The 15,755-nt window shown below is 40.8% G+C and overlaps 1 protein-coding gene across 1 annotated transcript in view; it reads left to right on the top strand.

The window, feature by feature from the left end:
• KCNH5 (potassium voltage-gated channel subfamily H member 5) overlaps positions 1 to 15,755 on the top strand; it is a 255,555-nt gene that overhangs the window by 163,906 nt on the left and 75,894 nt on the right. Inside the window, exon 9 of the mRNA XM_070418754.1 lies at positions 12,649 to 12,901. Within this exon, the coding sequence (XP_070274855.1) occupies positions 12,649 to 12,901 (253 nt within the window). The remainder of the gene's footprint in view (positions 1 to 12,648; positions 12,902 to 15,755) is intronic.

The raw sequence follows: 15,755 nt of genomic DNA on the forward strand, positions 1-15,755 counted from the left end.
AGGTGCTGACAGTCCTAGGGAAGGTATACTTTAAGTCACTCAGGTATTTGGCCTTCCTCAATATGTTGCTCAGATCTCATTGATATAATAATATAGTTTATTGTTGTTGCTAAAATATCTTACTTGTCCAATAGACTAGAGACTTCTGAAGGTAGTGGCTGTGTAGTTATGTGTGTGTGTCTGTATCCAAAAGACAGCATATTTCTGGCATTCAGAGGTGATCAATGAATCAATGAACCAATGAAATAGTACTAAGAAATGATAGAACTGTTTGAGAGCACTTTGCAAACCTCTGTGAACTTAGGGAAGGAGTTACTTCCTTTTCTTTGATACTGCTGCCTCAGTTTGTTAGATTAGACAGAATTTACAAACCTAATATAAAGGATTTTTTAAGGGGAAAATAACAGTATAGTTTATTCAGTTAAAAAGCATTACCAAGGGCCAAACTCTTTGTCTAAATGAAAATTTCAATACAGTTTTGTAGTGTTCTGGGCATATAAGATGAAGCTGGGATATTTTATAGAGAACTCTGTTATAAATTACAAGGTTGCAAATTGATTTCCCAGAGCAGAGTGTTTTGGGCCAAAGCCCTTGGCTTTGTGCTAGAGGCTAATGCCTCAGGTCAGAGGTTTGGCTTTCATTCTTCTTGGGAGCAGAAGGACAAACCACAGTTGTCCCTGGTGAGATTCAGCTAATCTTCCTGTCAAGCTGGCATATGTAAATCCAAGGCACACAGACAGTTCTGCTATTGAGATGCTTTCTCGAGGGTTTTTGCTTTATGGAAAGTAACACAGCGAACCGGTGCTAATGGCACCAAATGCAGTGTCCTGTTGTCGCCTGATGCTCTGGGGGTTGGTTATTTGGAGGGCTATTGTCCCTCTCAAAAGGGAGGGACAACACTTCTAGCTTTGGCTAATGCAAATTTTAGCTTTTAAAAAATATTTTGAGATAATTGTACATTCACATGCAGTAATAAGAATGTAGAGAGATTCTATATACCCTTTGCCCAATTTCTCTCAGCTAGGAATTTGACATCATAGGAATCATCAACCTTATTCAGATTTCACCAGTTTTATGTGTACACATTTCTCTTCCTCCCCTCCCCTCCCCTCCCCTCCCCTCCCCCTCCTCCCCTCCCCCACCTCCCCTCCCCTCCCCTCCTCTCCTCTCCTCTCCTTCTACATAACTGCCACCACTCAAGTTATGAAAGAACATTCCAATCATCAGGATCTCCTGTGTCACCATCTACTGCCAAAACCACCTCCCTCTTCACCCACCTTCCTACATCCTGGCAACCACTAATCTCTCCTCAATCTCTTTAATTTTGTCATTTAAAAAATGTTATATAAATATAATCATGAAAAATTTTGAGATTAGCTTTTTTTCATTGAGCAAAATTTCCTAGAGATTCACCCACATTATTGCCTGTAATAAGTTTGTTTCTTTTTATTGCTGAGTAGTATGCCATGACATAGATGTACTACAGTTTGTTCAACCATTTAGCTGCCGAAGGAAATTTATGTTGTTCCCAGTTTGGGGCTGTTACAAATAGAGCAGCTGTAAACATTCAGGTTTCTACGTGAACGTAAATTTTCGTTTCTCTGGGATAAATGCCCAAGAGCACAATTGCTGGGTCATCTGGTGAGCACACAGTTTTGTAAGGAACTATCATACTCCTTTTCCAGAGGGGATGTACAATTTATATGTGTGGTATATGAGCAATCTAATTTCTCTACATCCTCACTTCATTTAGGCTTATCGCTATTTTTTATTTTAGGTGGGCAGTGATCTCACTGTGTGTTTAATTTGAAAGGGTTAATGATGTTAACATATTTTCTTGTGCTTATTTTTCATCTTGTATGTTGTTTTCAGTGAAACATCCTTGAAAATCAGTCGGAGGCTGAAAACCAGGTGACACAGGCTTTATTAGAGGAAAGACCTGCTGGGCTGTCTCGCAAAGGGAGAGCAGTAGCCCGTGCAGCGGTTAGAACTCTTTTTTTTTTTTTTAAGGAGAATGAGGAAGGCACAAGGGCTTGGGGTACTTGGCAAGAGCTGGTTGGTTAGTCAATGTATATGTCCATACAAGGTGTTCCTTCTGAGTTGGGGCCATATCACATTTACAGTAAGTCATTGCCATTACAGGGATGGGTGGGTTTAGCAATTACATTCCAGGGAAAGGTGAGTCTATCAATCCTTCCATGTCTTTTGCCCATGTTATGAATGGATATTTTTAATGTGAAGTTTTAAGAGCTCTTATATATTTTAGATCTTTGTCTTTTGTTGAATATGTGATTTGCAAGTTTTTTTTCAGTTTGTAGTTTATCTTTTCATTCTCTTCAAGTTCTATAAACTTACATTTTATATTTAAATCCATGATGCATTTTTAAAAATATATATTTTTATTGATTTTAGAGAGAGGAAGGTAGAGGAAGAGAGAGAGAGAGAGAAACATCAATGATGAGAACCATTGATAGGCTGCCTCCTGCACGCCCCCTACTAGCGATTGAAACTGCAAACCCAGGCATATGCCATGACCAGGAATTGAACTCTGATCTCCTGGTTCATAGGTTGACACTCAATGGCTGAACCACACCAGCTGGGCAAATCCACGATGCATGTTGAGTTAATTTTTGTATAAGGTGTGAGGTTTAGGTTGAAGTTTTTTTTTTTCCCCCCAATGTATGTCCAATTTCTGCAGCACCCTTTGTTGAAAACGCTGTATTTCCCCAACAATACTATACAGTCTTTATTACTATAGCTACATAGTATGTCATAAGGTTGGGTAGGGTGATTCTTAGTACTTTGTTTCTTTATCAATGGTCTTAGCTACTCTAGATCTTACCATATATCTTCTGATATAAATTTTAGAATAAGCTTTTTGTCTATGTCTATAGCAAAAATTGCTGGGATTTTGATAGAAATTGCATAAAATTCATACATCAATTTGGTGCAAATTGACATATTTACTATGTTGGGTCTTGCAATTAATTAAAATGATATATTTCTCCATTCAGTTAGGTGTTGTTTGATTACTTTCATCAGTATTTTGTAATTTGTAAGATACAGATCCTGTCTATGTTCTGTTAGATTTATACCCAAGTATTTCATTTTGTGAATTATAAATGGCATTTTGTTTTAAATTTTGATTTCCATATGTTCATCATTACATTTCAGGTTTTTGAATGTTTCTTTGGCATTAGGCTCTCATCTATTGCTTTTCCTTAGAGTTAGCACTCTCACCTCCAGCAAAATTTCTATCAACCTTCTCTCTTTGATTTGCCATGGGCAGAAACCAGGTCATATTTGCAGGATCTGGGACTCTGGAAGGGTTGCTTGCAGCATTAAGTGACATCTGAGAGTGTCTGTTACATGAAAATTCTACATGCTCTGTGACAGTCTTTTCTCCTATTCATAGGCATTATTACTTACTCTGTTATTTATGGCTATTTTCTGGATGATAAGAATTACGATAGGTTTGATTTATGACTAGTGTTACTGACATGTTTAGTTTCTCAGTTATGATGACAGTGGTGACAAATATTAATGTAGGTAATATACAAACCAAAATTCATTTATGGCTAATTTCTTCCAAATGCTTTAAATAATATTAATGGAGCATACTATACCAAAAAGATGATGGTTTGGTTTCTAGGATATTTAAGAATACTAATGACCTTTAAAGATAATCTCCTACCTAATAATAGACAAACATGGTAATTGACTGTACCTTTGCTACGCCTCCCATGGGCTAATCAGCGTGATATGCAAATTAACCACCAACAAAGATGGAGGCTAATTTGCATACTGCAGGCAGGGTGGGTCAGTGCCATCCTGCCTGCCCTGCTGCCATCCGGGCCTGCTATTTGCCACCTGGGCCTGCTATTTGCCACCCAGAGTGGTGGGGCAGGACAGTGCCACCCCACCTGCCCTGTCGCCATCCGGGCCTGCTATCTGCGACCTGGGGTGGTGGGCATCCTGTGTGCGACCTGACTGGGGCGGCTGGGTGGTGCAGCAGCGATTGGCTGGCCCGCCCGGGCATCCCGTGTGTGATCCGACCTGGGGCGGCCAGGTGGGGCAAGTACGATCTACTGGCCCGCCCGACCACTGTCTGGGTGTCCGGTATGCGACCCGACCCAGGATGGCGGGGCGGGACAGCGTGGCTCCTCTGTCACCCCAGCTTCCTCATCACAGCTCCCTTGGGGGCCTAAGCCTTTAGTCGGACATCCCCCAAGGTCTCCCTGGCTACCAGAAGGATGTCTGACTGCAAGCTTATGCCCATACCCAGGAGAGCGGGCCTAAGCCAGCAGGTAGACATCCCCCGAGGGGTCCCAGACTATGAGAGGGCACAGGCTGGGCTGAGGGACCCCCCTGATTGCACAAATTTTTGTGCACCAGGCCTCTAGTATGTGTGTGTGTGTGTGTGTGTGTGTGTGTGTGTGTGTGTGTGTATATTTAACTTTTGTCAATATAGCCAAGTAATTAAAGTACCAATTCACGTACACCCACAATGTGTGTGAGGAACTCATTCTTTTGAAGGAGCTGGGAAACCTCATTTGTCTTAGGTAACTGTAAAAAAATCATGGTCAGGTTATTTCCAATATTATTTCCACTCTGGATAATTAATCAAATATATTTTTAAATATATTTCTAATTTTAGAAAATATTTCTAATATTTTTGATAAATAAGAAAAGTATTCTTATTTAGTCAAATATATGCATATTAAAAAGCACAAAAATAAGATTGAGAATGGAGAAAAATAGAAAATCTAAATGTCATCAGAGCCCTCACTTTGGGAAGTTAGTGGCCCCAAACATCTGCAGCTTTATTTAACAAGTTAAAAAATGGTAACAATTTTTTTTCCATTAGTCACACTATTGCAAAACCAGGACCATGAACAACTTGATAGAATTGGTTCTCTATAATTTTAAACAAAAAACTTAAGCCTCACTTTTGTAAATGAGGTCTGTTCACAGGAAATTTATCTCTAAAGTGAAACACATGAATTTTAATCTATAATCTCTCACTGGTCTAAATATGACCTTTCAGTTTAAATAAAGGATGTTAATGTACTTTGGTTTATTTCATTACATTGTTCCTGAGTTAATTCCTTGGAGGTTTTGATAACCCCAGAAGTTGGAAGACATATATTCAGACAGCTGGCTCTCCCTTGGTGCACATGGCTGTGAGGTTAAGGCTTTTTAAAATTTTATTTATTTATTTTTAAATAAGTTGAGCTTTCTTTTCTTCCTATTAAATGAATGAGAATTGAATGCCTGTAGAGAACTTTACTTCATTTATTGGTAGTCTTTGAGTACTTCATTCCCAGGAAGGATTGTAAAAATGTTTGATGTTTAAATGTCATTTCCCTGACTCTTCCCATGGATTTTTACTAACTTAATACCAACCCATTGGATTGGTGAGGAGACATTAATCAGCAGTGCCTAACTTAATTGCACCAAAAGAATCAATAATTTTGAAGAATGTCAGTGGTGGCTGCATTGCCTAGCAAAATGTTGTTAATGCATATATTCCTTTGTCCCAAGAAAGAAAACAGGGGAATCTTTTTCACTTATTAGCAATTGTTACTAAAAATAGCTGACACTTTATTATTCCTGATTATAGATAATCAATACAATAATTTACTTTAGAGCAGTAATAGACCTCAAGAGGGAGCCCTGTTTAGTTGACTACTTTCAGGCACTTAAAATAAAATTATCCCTATCAGCCCCATTTTCACATTAGGAATTGGTTATAGGTTGATTAAAACTGACCAATCTGTTGTCATTGAACTAGGGCACAGTGGCAGGAGACTACCTCTGGTAAGAATAAAACTCTCCAGCTCTCTAGGTCATTACACTATATAAATCTACTTCTCTTTCACATAAAATTGCCTTTTCTCTTCAAATGCAAAAGGGAGATTTTGTGAGGATTATTAAACATACTAAGATACTCTCATACACTACTGGTCTGAGTGTAATTTGATATACCTGTTCTGAAAGGCGATTTGTCAAGAGATTTTAAATGATTTTATAGTATTTTACCCATTAATTTTACTTCTAAAAAATCTATCCTTGAACAATTAGTTATCCGTATAGGTTATTTATTACAACTTGATTTATGAAAGGGAAAACTAAAAATCTTAATATCCAATTATAATGAAGTGGTTAAATGAATTGTGTTCAATTATATAATGGACTATTATGCAGTGATTCTAATTATATTTTTAAGTCACTAGGTTGTGTCATGGGAAATGATTTAATGTGATATCGGGTGACTATGGCAGGAAATCAACCTTTAGAGATTTAAATTTTATGAAAATGGTATATAAATATGTATAAACTAGAGGCCCGGTGCACAAAAATTTGTGCACTCGGGGGGGAAGAGGGGGTCCCTCAGCCCGGCCTGTGCCCTCTCGCAGTTTGGGACCCCTCGGGAGATAACGACCTGCTAGCTTAGGCCTGCTCCCGGGTGGCAGAGAGCAGGCCCAATCCCTAGGTGCAGCCCCTGGTCGGGCTCAGAGCAGGGCCGATTGGGGAGTTGGGGCGCCGCCCCCTGTCATGCACAGAGCAGGGCCCATCAGGGGGGTTGGGGCTCCGTACCCTGTCACGCACAGAGCAGGGCCAATCAGGGGGTTGGGGAACTCCCCCCTGTCACGCACAGAGCAGGGCCGATCAGGGGGTTGAGGAGCTCCCCCCTGTCACGCACAGAGCAGGGCCCATAAGGGGGTTGGGGAGCTCCCCCCTGTCCCGCACAGAGCAGGGCCAATCAGGGGGTTGAGGAGCTCCCCCCTGTCACTCACAGAGTAGGGCCAATAGGGGAGTTAGGGCACCGCCCCCTGTCACACACAGCAGGGCGGATCAGGGGGTTGGGGCGCCGCCCTCTATCACCCACAGAGCAGGGCCAATCAGGGGGTTGGGGCGCCGCCACTGTTACACTCAGGGCAGGGCCAATGGGGAGGTTATGGCTCTACCCCATCACACACAGAGCAGGGCCCATGTACGGGGGAGGGTTGGGGCGCCGCTCTCTATCTCCCACAGAGCAGGGCTGATCAGGGGGTTGGGGCGCCGCCACTCTCACACCCCGGGCAGGGCCGATGGAGAGGTTATGGCTCTACCCTGTCACACACAGAGCAGGGCTTGTGGGGGGGAGGGGGTTGGGGCGCTGCACCCTGTCACACACAGAGCCACAGGGGGACCAGGGGGTTTGGGCGCTGCCCCGTCACGCTGATCCTGTGCCAGGAGGCCTCACGGCTCCTCTGATCCCGGTGCTCGGAGGCATATTACCCTTTTACTATATAGGATAGAGGCCTGGGGGCCGGCTGGTTTGCCCTGAAGGGTGTCCTGGATCAGGGTGGGGGTCCCCACTGGGGTTCCTGGCCAGCCTGGATGAGGGGATGATGGCTGTTTGCAGCTGGTCACACACCCTTCAGGGTGGGGGTCCCCACTGGGGTGCCTGGCCAGTCTGGGTGAGGAGCTGAGGGCTGCTTTCAGGCTGGCGGTTGTTGACTGAAGCTCCCAACTGCTCCTTTTTTTCCTCTTTTTTAAAATTTTATTCTGGGCCAGCTTTAGCTCTGGCTCTAGCTCTGAGGCTTCCACTGCTGAAAGCAGGTATCTGGTTTGTTTGCGTTCTATAATCGAAACAATGTATAACTCCAGCTCTGAGATCCCGGCTGGCTGAAAACTGGTTTCTGGGGTTTTGTTTAGCTTCTATATTTGTTAGAATGTTTCAAACTGCCAGCTCAGAGGCCGGCAAGGCAGGCAGGGAACGTTGGAGTCCGCCATCACTGGAGCAAGCAAGCCTCATGTTCGCTTCCAGCTGCCTGGCTGCCAGCCACCATCTTGGCTGACTGTTAATTTGCATAAGGATATGCTGATTAGCCAATGGGAAGGGTAGCAGTCGTACGCTAATTACTATGTTTCTCTTTTACTAGTGTAGATAATGGAGAAATTTTATTTTCTTCTTTATGTTTTTTTATTTCCTATATGGAGTATGATGATTGTTAAAATACATTTTTAAGTATATTTAAAGAATGAATAAGAGAGGAGAAAGCCTTCTTCTTTTGACTTTCTCCAGACAAACAATTTCTAGAGGATCTTGATTCAACTCCTTGGCCTCTAATTAAAGTAATTATGCTCAGTCTTCTAAGCTTTTTCTAAATTACTAATACCATAATGGATGAAAGTGATGGGGGAAGGGAATTAAGGAGAGCGAGATTTACCAAATGTTCACTCTATACTAGTATCTAGCTAAGGTCCTTTTCATAAATATACTAAGACTCATATTTCTAATAAGATGACTTCCTTTTGGCAAATAGTAATAGCATAAATAAATGATTTATCAATGAATAGTTATGTCTTTACTGACACTCTAAAACATAATACATTTATTGGAGTTAAAATTAAAGTGTTTAGGAATAAAACCAATTTGCAAAGAAAGCTAGGCAGTTCTGTGGTGGTGGTGACATTCGTGATTTCCTAATAAGTAAACTTAGTTTGATTAATTAGACACTAAATGATTTTCAGAAATCACCATTTATAGTTTTGTACTATTTAAAGAACTAGAAAACATCAGAAAGTGCCAGATGTTCTATTTTATTCCTGGTTGCGCTTCATTGAGGAGCATGGCTTAAGAGTGGGCATTCAAGAGTTTTGGGTTTGGCTGGTAATTTATTGAGAGGCCTCAAGCAAATCTCATAACCTTTATGCTATACATTTGCTTCATTTGTAAAATGGGGCATTAGACTAGGAAGAGTGATTTTTTAAAGCCTTTCCTGAGTGGAAGCTCCAGCAAGGCAGGCACTATGAAGTGTTTGCTCTTGGATCTGGTTGGCCTGCATAGTAGCCAGCATGTAACTAACACAGGACTAGCACTTGATAGCTATGAGTTAGATGAATGACTGAATGTGCCCCTGTGGACCTCTGCCTGGGAGTCTACCATCCCATCAGAGCTTCACCCAGCATAATTCTGCTTGTATCAGCTTTATCTATTAGGCATAAGGAATAATTCATTATAAAAACCAAAGAATGACTTTACTGCTGAAAGTCAAAATTTGAAATCCTTAGGCTGAAATCTTTTCAACTCTGATAATTCAATGTTACTATTGTGTGCTATTATTAAAAAAATGCAGATCACAACACTCTTATTCTCGTTTTCCCTTTCTATGCATTACCAATTCTATGATAGAGCTGTTTATAAATTGAACTTATGGCAAAGAGAGGGATGGTCTGTGCTTTGTGGATGAATCAGAGGTGACTAGGCAGAGAAGGGGATGATGGGATATGGCAGGCTGAAGGAACAGCGTGTAGGAAGGCAGTCATGAGAGAGTATGGCAGGTTCAGAGAGCGAGAAATACTGTGTGACTGGATGCAGGGTTGGAGCAGAGTAGTAAGAGATGTGGCTGAAGGAGGCTCCCACGTTAAGAGCCTTGCGTGCTTGGTTAGGACTTCGGCTCTACCTGGGGAAGCAGGCCATTGGATGTTTTAAGAGAGCAAGGTAAAATGATCATTTTGTGTTGTACTAAGTGTTCCCTAGTTGCAGTGTTGAGGTTAGATCTTTGGAGCCAGAAGGATGTCTGTTAAGATACCTCTTGATCTTAGGTTTAATGGGACTGGTATCATAAATAATATCAAAAGAGTTATTTTCCCGACCATGTCATTCCTCCCACCCCCACCCCAGGAATTTATTTGCGGAATTCTAAAAGTGATTCCTTATATGCATGCAGCCATAGCTCTTCCAAAGAGAAAACTTATTGTCTTAATTAAGAATCAACTTTAATTTATAAGTATCTTGATATGAAGAGGGGATAAATAATCAACACTAGAGACAAATAAAAGTCACTTTAACTTAAATATTTTCTACTGAAATGTAATTCCACTTGTTTATAACTATGAGATACCCATTAGGTAACTTACAAGAGATTCGATATGACATTCAAGGCCAAGTGCATTGAATTGGGATTAATGGGCCAGGTCTTAGTGTCACCTTGAATGATAATTTTATCACTTAAAACTAAATTTTTACTACCTAAGACATTTATTAGTGCCTTCATTTATAGAAAAAAATAATACTATACTCATATTTGGATGGCAGACACACCATGTAAGGCACATATGCTATCTATGTATGGAGACAGAGGTGTGGCTCTGGTCTATTTAACATGAAGTTTTAACTTGTTGGTTTATGACATCTGGACTTTAGTATATACCACCAATCAAAATGATAAATCAGTGTCATAAATGAAGTAAAACATAAAGGGAAGATCCACTTAAATTGATAAAAATTCTCTTTGATATGCCACTAAACAGAGAATGTTGCTAACACTAGAAAATTTAATTTGCAGCATGAATCCTGAAAGAATTAAAATAACATAAAATGACTATTACCAAAATGAATCTAAGACAATGAAAATTCTGCAAAGTAAATGGAATAGAAGAACAATTCATTTTTCCATTAAGATATTCAGTGTAATGTTAATGTGTGTGTACTTTAAAATTATTTTTATTTTTTTGCTTTTCTAGCATTCATTTTATTTTCAACTTGAGAAAAATATTAACATTAGCTAGTCCTTGAAATAACTTTAGATTCATGCTGAAATATTTTCTTAATTGTGCCTAAATCTCATCAAACAGTCAAGACACATAATTTAGAAAGGGGTAGAAAAGGAAAAATAGCAAATTGCTTTTGTAGGGAGCTAAAGTGACAATAAACTTTGTAGGAATACTCATTTTCAATAAGGTTAATCCATTTCTTTAGCCCTTGCCATGTGCTAGGCTAAACTGGGCTAAGCTTAAGCCCTTTCATTTAATTCCAGTAATGAGCCTATGAAATAAACACTATCAACCCATTTCACAGATGAAGTTTAGAGAGATTAAATACCTTAGGTTACAGATGGTAAGTGATAGATTTGCACCCAGACCTATCCTCTGGAGCCCAATCTTTTATGCTACCTCTAAGTCATAAGTAATGACTTCTAAGCAGCACATGTCCCATGTCACCTGACCATGCCCTGTCATTTTTTCTCATTGTGTTATAATTGTCTCTTTACATACCTAATTCCCCCTACTACATGGTTATCTACTCCAAAGCAAATACCGTGTCATATTTAGTCTTCTAGTTCCAGGGACTTAATGCAGTGGTGTACCCCATAGTAGCTATTGAATGAATAATGCTGTCAGAAGTCACTAAACATTAAGATATTAAATAAAATATTACATTGTTATGAAAAGCAACTGATGTGGAAATGAAGTGCCAATTGCTTCTGAAGCTCTGCTAGGCATTCCTTTCCCTAAAGGTGAGATTTCTTCAGAAAGCTAGGTGGGCTGAATTGCTATTACCTATAGGAATTCAAAGGAGTATGAAACCCCAGCACAGATACACTATATATGTAAAATGATATATGCAGTTTTAAAAATGGTTAAGGGAAGGGATACTGACAGCATAATTTAATTAAGGTCTTGACATTTATGGTGGACTTTTCTACACAGGGAAATAACCAACTGTTCATTGATATTGAGCTCCACATAAAAGGAACAATCAGGGGATTATTTTAACCTTTAGATAATTTTTAAAGGTTAAAATGCAATTAGTGTAGGAAAGAAAACTATTTTATATGAAAACATTACTCAGTGTAACTTAATGGGCGAGGGGGGATCAGCTTAGACTTCAGCTTGAGGGATTGAAAACCTAGCAAAGAAAATAATTTCTGATTATAAAAAATAGGTTACCAAGGGGATTGGGAGAAGGTTCTAAGCGAGCTTGCACATGTATCTTTAAATTGGGTAGTACTGACTTCTGCAACCACATCTTACTGGATGATGCCCTGGTTAAATATGAGGATAATGTCTATTTTAGTCTGGGTCTTTAATTGCCTTGTCTGAAAGCTGTCGGCAATCAAAGCTCCCTAACCCTGGCTCTTCTAAGCGATGCCTAGAGCTTGAATTGTGCTGCTGTCCTCAGCAGTCTTTAGGAGTCAAAGGCCAGAATGCAAGGGCTGCCAGCAAGATGATGTTCCCACTTTGCCAGCATTGACATTTGCAATTGCCCAAGCCCTACAGAAGGCTGGTGGATACACTTTTCCCTTCCTGGCCATAAATTCATCTGCAAAATAAAACATTTGAGCGGAAAAATACACAGAAAAAAGTGGAGTTGTAGCAGCCAGTGACAGCAAATGAAGTCACAAGGGTGCTTTTGTTGATTTTGTTTTCTTATAACCGGTTTCTATAAATCCACCTCTGATGTAGAATAAAGTACATTCTCCTGAATTTTAATTTAGTTATAAAACATTCTAAAATAGAGACTAGACTAAAATGAATGTTAACGCCCTATCTTAGTTGGCCCTTGGGTGAAGTTATATTATGGTTGTTGTTTTTTTTTTCCTGAGACTCTCCTGACCACCCCCAGACTCTTCTCTTTATGTTTCACTACGTGGTACTGTATTGAAAGAGTCCGTTGCTCATCAGCCCACCTCACCGGATTATTATTTGGTCCTTGAGAGCAGGACTGTGTCTTTGAACTCTTCCATCCCAGTGTCAAGTACAGTGTGTCACAGACTTTGTCATAGTCCATAAATATTTGTGGGAGGACATTTTTTTTTCTGAAATAGCCTCTTTCTCATTTCTTCTCACTTATTCCTCTTTCACGTTCTTCAGGTTCTCTCCATCTGCCCGAAGGACATGAGAGCTGATATCTGTGTTCACCTAAACCGCAAGGTGTTCAATGAACACCCTGCCTTTCGGTTGGCCAGCGATGGGTGCCTGCGCGCCTTGGCGGTGGAATTCCAGACGATTCACTGCGCGCCCGGGGACCTCATCTACCACGCCGGGGAAAGCGTGGATGCCCTCTGCTTTGTGGTCTCAGGCTCCCTGGAAGTCATCCAGGATGATGAGGTGGTGGCTATTTTAGGTACTGTGAACTTTCTTAATGTAGTAGCAAATGCGTAACAGGTTTGGAGATTTTGCTTCTCAGGTTTCTTAAGAGAAATTGCCTTTGCTTGCTGACTTTGGAAACTGGGTCACTGATCAGACGATAAATTTTAGTGAAAACTAGTAATGCTGCTTCAGCAAAGAACGTTAGTATTAGTCGCAGCCTAATGGGCTGCACGAGGGTTGGACTACACTTTGTTTGGCAACAATAGGATAGCACCTTTTAGACTAGAGCCTGACTTGGCTGTACCTCCATGTTGGTAAGTGTGGAAATGGCTTGTGGAGTGATTGTCAGGTTAGTAATCTAGAATGCTGGTCTCAGAGGGGCAATAGAACCTGTCTAATTCAACACTTTCCTTTAGAGATGAGCAAAGTGAGGCCCAAAAATGTTTGGTGACTTGTCCGGCTAGTACATGAGTGAGGGCTCGAGTGCAGATCATCGTACTCTAAATCTTTTTACCTCATCACAGCGGACCTAAGTAGCGAGCTAAAAGTGATGCGGAAATAAATGAATTTGACCCACTATATTGGAGTAATCACAATGCAAGTGGATTTAGGCTTTTAAAACTGGTTTTGTCCATTCACAAACCAGGAAAATTATTTGGCTAATAATAAATTCATTCAAAAATTCAGAGACCTAGTAATTAGTTGCACTAACAAAAAAGGCAGTGGCAGTACATATAAATGACAAAACATTTTTTAAATTTAAATGTTTGGGGACAGTGTAATATATGTATTGGTAGAACAAATGCTAAGTGATATTTTAGATTATTATTATTTTTTTGCTCCAATATCAGCAGCAAGTTCATGAAGCCCACATAGCTATAAAAGGAAGCAATAATAAAGTCAGAGGAGAATCATTTCTGGCTTTTTCCTCAAGTGAAATAAGTAAGAATTGCAGGATGTCAACTCCATTTTGATCACATTTTTCCTGGCTTGTGTCTCATGAAAAATGAGCTCAATTTTAAACTATTGGATTTTTTTAGCTTCCGAGGTCAACCTACCATCGCTTGAAAGCCACTTATTCTCGTTAATACGAGATTGACTGATGTATTTTAGCAACTGCAAAAGCAAAATCCAGCACAGAAATGAGGAACTGATCTCAAAAAGCCCAATTACCTGGCAGAGACAGAACTAAGCACTGAGAAACAGCGACCCCTCCCAGGAAAACAGGTCCTCGTAACTTTGTAAGAGTTAGAGGCCATGGTGCAGAGTTGCAAACGACTGAACACTGTTGTTTGTAAACATTTTTCTTAACTGTTTAGTCAGCACTGTGTGTGTTTAATGCTACTGAGTGCTTGTTCTGTTCTGTTTCCTGGAGTATAAAGGAGTTGTATGTAATCTTTCATAGCAAGTGCTTATTTTGTCAGAACGATTCTTTGTGGTAAAATGAAGCATATCCATACTACAGCCATTCTTGTTTGCTTAAAGAAGAGGCTAAGACACAAGCCCCAAACAGCTGTATTTTCTTTTCTTGCACGTTCCTGTCAATGGTGGGTGGGAGAACAGACATCCAATATATTATACTGAGGACCGTTGTGATAAATGGCTCAGCTGTGTGCTCATGCCATTTGCGTTGCCTATATTCTTCATTGGTAACTTTTTTTTTTTCTAAAAGGAGGGCTGGAGAAAGCCTTGAGTTCAGTGCTGGGTCTGTTAAGCTGCAATCATTTGCTCAGTGAGACAGACAGAATGCATTTTCTTTTTGTTTTAAAATAAAATGGTAGCTGGTTTTGCCTAGTGACACAGTAAAAATGAACACAGGGCTTCTGGGTATTGGGCCAATCTCATCATATAGCTGTCACATTGTATTTCCTTGAGTGTGTGCTTTTAGTTTATCCTCCTCAAAAGTCTTGAGAGTCAGAGACTTTTCATCTCTGGGCTTAATGAGTAAAACTGTATGTACACCTCTTTGACAACCTTTCATTTGCTTTTTCATTGGGCCTCTAATAAGGATTAGTTCAGCCAAAAAGCAGTCAGAAGGTTTTTGTTTAAAAAAATGTTTTGATCCGGAAGTGATCTTCCCAAGGCAGACGTAAGCAGCAGAGGTAGGGGGGCGAGATGCTGACAGAGGCTGCAGAGGGGCCGGCGGGGTTGCATAGGTCCATGAGACCCGGGATGACCCTGTCCTCTCTATGAGTCTGTGATTTGGATAATCTCTGGAGAGACAGATGTGGAGACAGGCTTCTGGAGCTCCTCTCGGTGTTGAGCCTTCCTCCAGTCTAGGTGCAGAGGAGAGGCGATCTGAGGGGATTGTATGCTAGGATTGTGGACCCCTGGTGACTTTCTGCAGGAGAGGGGCTGTGATGCTGCAAGTCAGAGATGACTGCACTGTGTGCCTCAAAGAGTGAGTCTGCCGTGACTCAGACCCACCCTTGTGCTCACACAGTCTGCAGGATCCACCTTCCAGGCAGCTATAGCTGGGTACACACTGCTGCCCATGCTTCGCTGGAAGGGCCTGCAACCTGCTAGAAGGGCCTTCCCTAACTTGGCCAGCTTCTAGACTTGCAGATCATCACATTGGCTCCATTTCATGATATCTCAGGGTGGTTTCCATTGAGAATGCATGTTTTGTTTGTATTGATTTCAGAGAGAGGAAGGGAGAGGGAGAGAGATAAAAACAATGATCAGAGAGAATCATTGATCAGCTCCCTCCTGCACACCCCCTACTGGGGATTGAGCCTGCCACCTGGGCACGTGCCCTGTGCAGCAATCGAACCATGACCTCCTGGTTCATGGGTCCACACTCAACCACTGAGCAACAGTGCATGTTTTCAGACTTTTCTAAATTAAAAAATACTTCATCTTACTTAAAAATGAGGGGAGGGGTTTCT

This window comes from Myotis yumanensis, unplaced genomic scaffold, assembly GCF_028538775.1.
Source record: "Myotis yumanensis isolate MYYU_CA2020_CCGP unplaced genomic scaffold, mMyoYum1.0.hap1 SCAF_1, whole genome shotgun sequence".
Classification (NCBI taxonomy): Eukaryota; Metazoa; Chordata; class Mammalia; order Chiroptera; family Vespertilionidae; genus Myotis; species Myotis yumanensis.